Source organism: Juglans regia, chromosome 15 (genome assembly GCF_001411555.2).
Source record: "Juglans regia cultivar Chandler chromosome 15, Walnut 2.0, whole genome shotgun sequence".
Taxonomy (NCBI): Eukaryota; Viridiplantae; Streptophyta; class Magnoliopsida; order Fagales; family Juglandaceae; genus Juglans; species Juglans regia.
In genome coordinates this window covers 20,137,945-20,145,554 of record NC_049915.1, presented here as the reverse complement: position 1 = coordinate 20,145,554, position 7,610 = coordinate 20,137,945, and the positions used below count along the sequence as shown (strand labels likewise).

General features: G+C 40.2%; 1 protein-coding gene across 1 annotated transcript; it reads right to left on the bottom strand.

Moving 5' to 3' along the window:
- Positions 1–1,270: 1,270 nt before the first annotated feature.
- On the bottom strand, positions 1,271–2,652 carry LOC109000804. Its single transcript, XM_018977811.2, has 4 exons — positions 2,486–2,652; positions 2,159–2,404; positions 1,931–2,071; positions 1,271–1,716 (listed from the first exon to the last, which is right to left on the bottom strand). The coding sequence occupies exons 1-4, from the start codon at positions 2,486–2,488 to the stop codon at positions 1,342–1,344; spliced, it is 765 nt and encodes a 254-aa protein (XP_018833356.1). The 5' UTR covers positions 2,489–2,652; the 3' UTR covers positions 1,271–1,341.
- Between the last annotated feature and the right edge of the window lie 4,958 nt (positions 2,653–7,610).

Here is a 7,610-nt window from a genome sequence, read left to right as displayed (position 1 = left end):
TTTTAACTTTAAAATTTTTTAAAATTATAAAATTATCCCTCCTAAAATAATGTTTTCTCTCATTTAAACATGTGCCTGCACATGCAGTCTCCACTTCAAAACTGCAAATAGAATTTCTCTTAAACTTTTCATGCGAGAGGCCGTAAATTAAAAGTAAGTAATTAAATTTGTTTAACCCCGCCCTGCATGCACGCGCGATACAAGAAATTAACATGATTAATGTGATGTATGGAGACAAATGTTAGATGACCCATACCAAGTCGACAGAGGACCATAAGTACTAATAATGGTCCATAGATATGCATGAGTAGTCCAAGCAAAGGCCAAAGCTAGTGCGATCGAAATTAAAGACTCATCATGACCTACCTACGTTCCATATATTCATTAATTATATAACAAATAATATATATCAGATTACTCATGACTCTGAAGATCAGTAAATTAAGGAGTATATAGCACAATGGGGTCCTTAAATATACAGCAATATTAACGGAAATCACTAGTACACTCGAATCTCTGTTCCTTCTCCTTTTTCCTGACAAAAAAGAAAAGAAAAAACGCTTTACAGATCAGAAACAATCATAAATGATATATTATTCATACATAGTTACCTTTTCGTCCATATTCTCTTTGTATATATCATTGCTGTTAAAACTGTGGATGATTGACTGGTCAAATTACTCTCTCTCTCTCTTTCTCTCAAGATCATCAGTGATGGCGACGTTGTAGTAGTCAAAGTTGGCGGAAACGCCTTTAGTACCTCCATCATGACAAGGCGACAAAGATTATATATATATATATATATATATATATAGATATATAGGCACAGGCAGGACAATTCACATGTTCCCTGTTCGTCCTTGTATTTTTGGCGCTTACAAAATGACTTTGCAGTACACATTGAATAAATATACCAAATATAAAATAAAACTTGTGCAAATGAATCTGGCCTGTACTAATTAACCAATTACATGTCATGCAGTGTGGTACAGATCATCAACAGACACTCTAATTCAGGACCTCAATTAATAACGTTATTAATAAATATATTATATTATGTTATATTGAAGAAGTTACCTTATAAGTAAATTAATGTACAGACCATAACTTGGAATTGGGAATCACGTGATGCCAATTAAGACAAAACCCCCGACCAAGCGACTAAATTAACATTATATATATATATATATATATATATATATAATAAGATTCAACTTTCAGAGAAAGAAAGATCTAGGGCATTAATTTGTTGAAGGATTCAGTCAAATTATCAAATAAAATTAAAAACCATTGTATACTAGTCATATATGATGATAAGATGTGATCTTTGGTTTTGTCTAATTAACACAAAGGAGATCTGTGCGGGATGCCCTTTCTTCTACTACTCATGCTGGTACCCATGTTATCCTCGTGATCAGAAACCCTATTAGCCGATCTTGCACACAGATAAAGTCCGCTTCTTTTCTTCCTGACGATATTATTCTGAGTGTATGCCAGATGACTCATATTCTCGGATCCTGATGAGCCCGTCGAAGACGTGCTCATCATCGGTTCGTACTCACATGAGTCCACAATTGTGGAATGAGGTGTCTCATTTGTCATCTCCTCGTCTCCCATGTCTTCATGTGGGATCAAGAAGTCGGGGCTTAGTTGTAGAGAATTGCATGTCCTCAGGTATGGAGAGAGGTCCTTACAGTGCTTCAGCACAAAATCCACCTACATATATACATGATTCGGAATCAAAAAACGAAATTTTCCTTTCTACGTATAGGAGCATGTTATCATTTTTTAGTGTATAACCTTAATAATTAATTGGATATATATATATATATATATGCATGTCTAAGAAATTAATTAAATCATGAAAATACTTTATTAATTATAATTAATCTAACCGTATTATATAGAACGTACTCCATCACCAGATTACCTTGCACCCTAGAGAACAATGGATAAAGGGTTCTTGGAGGCTTCTGTCACAAGAAGTGCAATAGTTCCCGGACCCCTTAAATTGCCTGTTTTGAGGTCTCTTCTTGATAAACACAACTTTGGCACTATTGATTGTATAAGCCTAATGGAGCTTCAGCAAAATTAGCAATATATATATATATGTTGGAATTATAATTGGAATTATTAACTTCTGTTTAACTTGGGTAACCTGAACGTTGGAGCAGTCTATGAGCTTCTGAAGGTCTTCGAGCCTGACAACATCATGATATACATAACGACGAACCTGAAGAAGTCGATGGAATCGATGTGAAGGCAAACAATGGGGGCAAATACTTGTACAACAATCCAAACAGCATATATTTTTCTCATTCTTCTTTGCTGTTTCGTGGTAGGAACACCCAACAAAGAACTTTTGCGCGTAGAGGGCTTCCAACCATGCAGGCTTCTGAATTCCCTGTATGCGCCATCAAAACCAAAACCAACTATGAATATCTCCCAATATAAAAACTTTACGAGAGAGAGAGAGAGAGCATACCATGATCACATAAACAGTTTCAGAGTCGACAGAGCCCCTTTGAGCTGCACCTTTCAAACGTAGGGGCCGGTGTGAATCGGGAGAGAGAGAGAGAGAGAGAGAGAGAGAGAGGGACTAGGGCAAGGAGAATACGAGTATTTATGGAGGCTCACAAGAGAGGAAAGGGGCTAAATTTATTACTTGGAGAGGTACACATCATTTTGTCAATAATGCCACATGAGAGAGAGAGTGTGTGCGCCCGCATATTTAATATATATAGGAAGAAAGATATGAGGGGAACGTGGGCGCTGTTCGATCCCGTGTCTCCAAGTTTTATTTTTCATTTTTATAACCTTTAATTAAAACTATTCTTCTAATCTCCTTGGCTAGAGAGCTCTGGTTCTAAACTGAAAAGCTGATCTTCTTGAATTAGGAGCTGCATACCTATTTTATTTTCTTTGATTCTCGTATATATTTAATCGGTGAAATTGGTCGGAACTGGCCATCGGCATTAGTACTTTTTTTTTTTTTTTTTGACTGTAAAAACGTATACTTCATTTCACCATTTAACCATTACAAAGAGTGTCAAACAACAACTCCCTTCGCACTTTCTCAGGGAATTCTTCAATCCAGACTACTTCCTCTATAGAAGATAAAGTCAATTTAGCCAATTTGTGAGCTACCTTATTACCTTCCCTATGAACATGTATAATATCCCACCCCTCTCTATTAACAAAGAAAGATCTAATATCATCAATCAAATGTCCATACCAGGAACACAAGTCTTCACTGCAGTTCACGGCCTGTACCACAACCAACGCGTCTCCTTCAAAGATGACATTGGTCATATTCAACTCCACACACAACTCCACTGCCCTCCACAACGCCAGAATCTCAGCCACAATTGGCTTAAAAAAACCCACCTTACTCATGCATAAAGAAACCTGAACTTCCCTCATGGAATCTCGGATGATGATACCAGCCCCCATTTTGCTATTCTTCAAATCCACAGCAGCATCCAAATTCAGCTTTACTCTAAAATCTGTTGGTGCCTTCCATCTGACTTGTTTTCTCACCACACTTTGAGGATGAAACGCTACATTGGTCCCCTCTTGAGCCTGCTGGAACATCTCCAAACTTCTTCTTGCCCCTTGTATGAGTTGACTTGGATTCATAAAAGTTTGTTAAAAAACAAACCTGTTCCTACGCATCCATATATCCCTCATAGTGACAGCCATCCATTCCAACTCTTCTATAGAAACTCTCTTACAAATAGAATCCCATAGCACCAGGAAGTCCCTCTCTAGCCCGTGTCTCTTCTGGATGGTAGCAGGAAACTCCAGCCATACATCAGCCGCAGCACAACAACCCCACAGCACATGCTCTACAGTCTCCACTTCCCTCATGCAAACAGGACAGAGCTGAGAATCACAGATCTTCCTCATGAATAAGTTTTTCCTGGTTGGGAGACATTCATTTAAAGCTATCCATAGAAAAGTTTTCACCACACCTGGAACATTCAAGCTCCAAACCTTTCTCCATACACCTTTCAAATTATTCATCTTAGAAACCTGCCCCTTCTCCCTTATTTTCCTTTCCATTTCTAGATGGTATGCACTCCTTACTGAAAAGGTCCCATTTTTAGTGTAAAACCACATTCTTCTATCGGGGAGGCAAGTTAAGCTAACTGGGATACTACACACCAAGTCAGCTTCTTCTTGATTGAGAACAGCCCTTACCAACTCTACATTCCACCCTTGACCCCCTTCAATCAACAAGTCACACACTCGAGAGTTTGGACTGAGAATTTTGGCCGGGGATTGAATACAGAAAGAAGAAGGTTTTGGAACCCATCTATCCCCCCAAATTCTCACACTCTTCCCATTTCCCACCCTCCATACCATCCCATCCTTCAACAAGTCCAAAGCCCCCCTAATACTTCTCCAAATCAGAGAAGGCCTGTACCCCAATCTAGCCTCCAACAAGTCAGAATTTCTGAAATATTTCTCTTTTAGGACCTTTGCAACCAAAGAGGATGGGTTAGACAATATTCTCCACCCCTGTTTAGCTAACATAGCTTGATTGAAGCACTCCAAATTTCTGAAACCCAACCCACCTCTATCCTTAGGCAGTCCCATCTTATCCCAACTTCTCCAGTGAATTTTTCTTATCATTCTGCATATGACCCCACCAAAACCGAGCCATCATCCCAGCCAATTCCTTGCATAGCTTCACAGGTAGCTTGAATACACTCATATGATACGTAGGGATGGCCTGTACAACAGCTTTTAGGAGTACCTCTTTCCCAGGGAAAGATAAAAAATGATTTTTCCACCCATTAAGCTTCTGCAAAACTTTTTCTTTGATTCCTCTAAAGGCTTTGTATTTAGATCTTCCCACCATTGCTGGTAAACCCAAGTATTTCTCATAACTACTGCTGCTGCAAGCTCCTACTTCCTTCAATAGCTGTTGCCGCAACTCCAACTTCACATTTGAGCTAAAGAAAATTGCAGTTTTTTCTCTATTAATGCACTGGCCTGAAGCCGCTTCATAGATATTGCAGTTTTTTCTCTATTGAGCCTTCTCCATTCTTCTATGTTTGCTTTCCCAAAAATAAGGCAGTCATCAGCAAAAAGAAGGTGGGAGATTCTCAACCCTCTTCCAGCCACTTTGACCCCTTTAAAATCTCCTCTACTTTCAGCATGTTCTAGCAAAGAGCTAAAGCCTTCCACACATAGCAAGAAAAGGTAAGGGGATAGAGGATCCCCTTGCCTAAGCCCTCGAGAAGGAATGAATTTTTTTCCAGGTTCTCCATTCACCAAGATTGCATAAGAGACTGATTTAACACAGCCCATAATCAAATCAACCCATCTTTTCTCAAAACCCAGCTTTAGCATCATGGTTTCCAAAAAAACCCACTCCACCCTATCGTACGCCTTAGACATATCTAACTTGATAGCCATCTGCCCTACTTTTCTCTGCCCCCTTGCCTTCATTGTGTGTAGGACCTCATAAGCCACCATCACATTGTCAGTGATGATTCTCCCAGGAATAAAAGCACTCTGACTTCCAGAGATAATATCATCCAAGACTAGTTTAAGTCTATTAGCCAACGTCTTTGCAATAATCTTATACAAGACATTGCAAAGGCTAATAGGCCTAAAATCAGTAACAGCTTTGGGTTCTTTTTTCTTGGGAATGAGAGCTAAAAATGTATTGTTAATAGACTCTCCCATGCTACCACCCCTCAAGACTTTTAATATTGCTGCACACACTTCCACCCCCACAATGCCCCAATAGTTATGAAAAAAAATAGCCCCAAACCCATCAGGACCTGGGGCCTTTAAAGCCCCAATCTGGTTGAGAGCCACCTCTACTTCTTCCTTAGTAAAATCTTTTAAAAGTCTATCATTCATTACCTTTGTGACACTTGGCTGCACAGCATGTAAACAAGCTTCAACCTCGGCTGTAGAAGGATTGGTGGAGCTAAAAACATGTTTGAAATGATTTTGGAAAGCACCCACAATACCGGCTGGATCCACCCATTCCTTTAGGTCAGAATCTACCACAGACTTAATGCTATTTTTCTTCTTTCTCTGTGAGGCGCAAGCATGGAAGAATTTGGTATTTTTGTCACCCAAATTATACCAGTTACACTTAGCCCTCTGCCTCCATTTCAAATCCTCCAACTCTAACAAAGATCCCACTTTCTTTTGTAGAAGCTTTATATTTTCAGAATTATGAGGCCCCTCCACATCTTGCAACTTCTTTAACTCACTTGACAACTCATTAATCTCCATAAATCTGTTTTTTCTTCTAAAGTTGGCCCAATTTGAGAGAGACCCGCTGCACCCCTTTAATAACTGATGTACATTGTCAATTGATTCGAAAACACCACCACATTTTCCCCATTCTTCAGCAATCAGCCTCTCACACCCCTCCTCCTTTACCCAACTAGCCTCAAACCTGAATAGAAATTGTTTTTTCCTATTCAGAGTCAGGGGTGCTTTCCAACTCAGTTGCACAGGTCTATGGTCAGAACTTCTCCCAGCAAGAACCTCCACCTCAGCCCCTTTAAAGCACAAAAACCACTTGGGATTAGCAACAAACCTGTCCAGTCTTTCTTTGGTAAAGGTGTCATCAGAGCGTTTATTACTCCAAGTAAACCAGTCCCCCTTACAGCCCACATCATCCAGAGAATTTCCCATCAACACCTCCCTAAATAACTCCATCTGCCTTTCATCCCTCAGTTTACCCCCTCTCTTTTCATCTTGTGAGATGATTTCGTTAAAGTCTCCAAAAACACACCAAGGGGCCTGCTCACCAGGTGATAACTGATTGAGCAAACTCCAAGATCCCTGCCTCTTAGCAGTTTCGTGGTGCCCATAAAAACCCGTTAGAAAACACCTATCAACCATCCCTTCCACCTGAAACCAGGCACTAATGTGTCTTTGGGAGTAGTTAAAAATTTCCACCATCTCGTCTTGCTTCCATAACAAAGCCAAACCCCCTTTTCTCCCCACGGCATCCACAACAAAACATCCTTCAAAGCATAATTTCCTTCTAATCACCTCCAATTCAATTGATCTAAGCTTGGTTTCAATGAGAAAAACCAAGTTGGGCTTCTTTTCCTCCACCAATAGATGGAGAACTCGAACTGTCCGAGGGTTCCCAAGCCCTCGGCAGTTCCAACTAATGAGATTCATTGGGCTTGGCGGGACTGGAAACCAGCCACCGCCAACTCAGTTTCAGAATCAAGATTGCCCTCCTCCCCTTCACATTTCAACCTACAATTCCTCTCCAACACCCCATTCACCTCCTCCAACACCTTACAAGTTCTCTTTCTTCCCACTCTTGAATTCACAGTCAGACTTGATGCCATTTTTTCACGAGCTCTCCTCTTCCACAAACCACGTTTCTGAGGTTCCATATTTTCCTTAGCTAACCTCTCCCCAGACTGTGCCTCTTCTCCTTCAATATGCACTAACTCATTCTTCTTTGAGAAGTCACTCACACATTGAACTCCCTCCACACCCCCTTCCCCCTTAGTGACCATAGGAAGCTGTTCTGAGATTACCTCTACTGAATCCTCCCTATCCTCCTTCTCAATCCTTTCATCCCTTTCCCCCGAAGCCTCAGAGTGTTC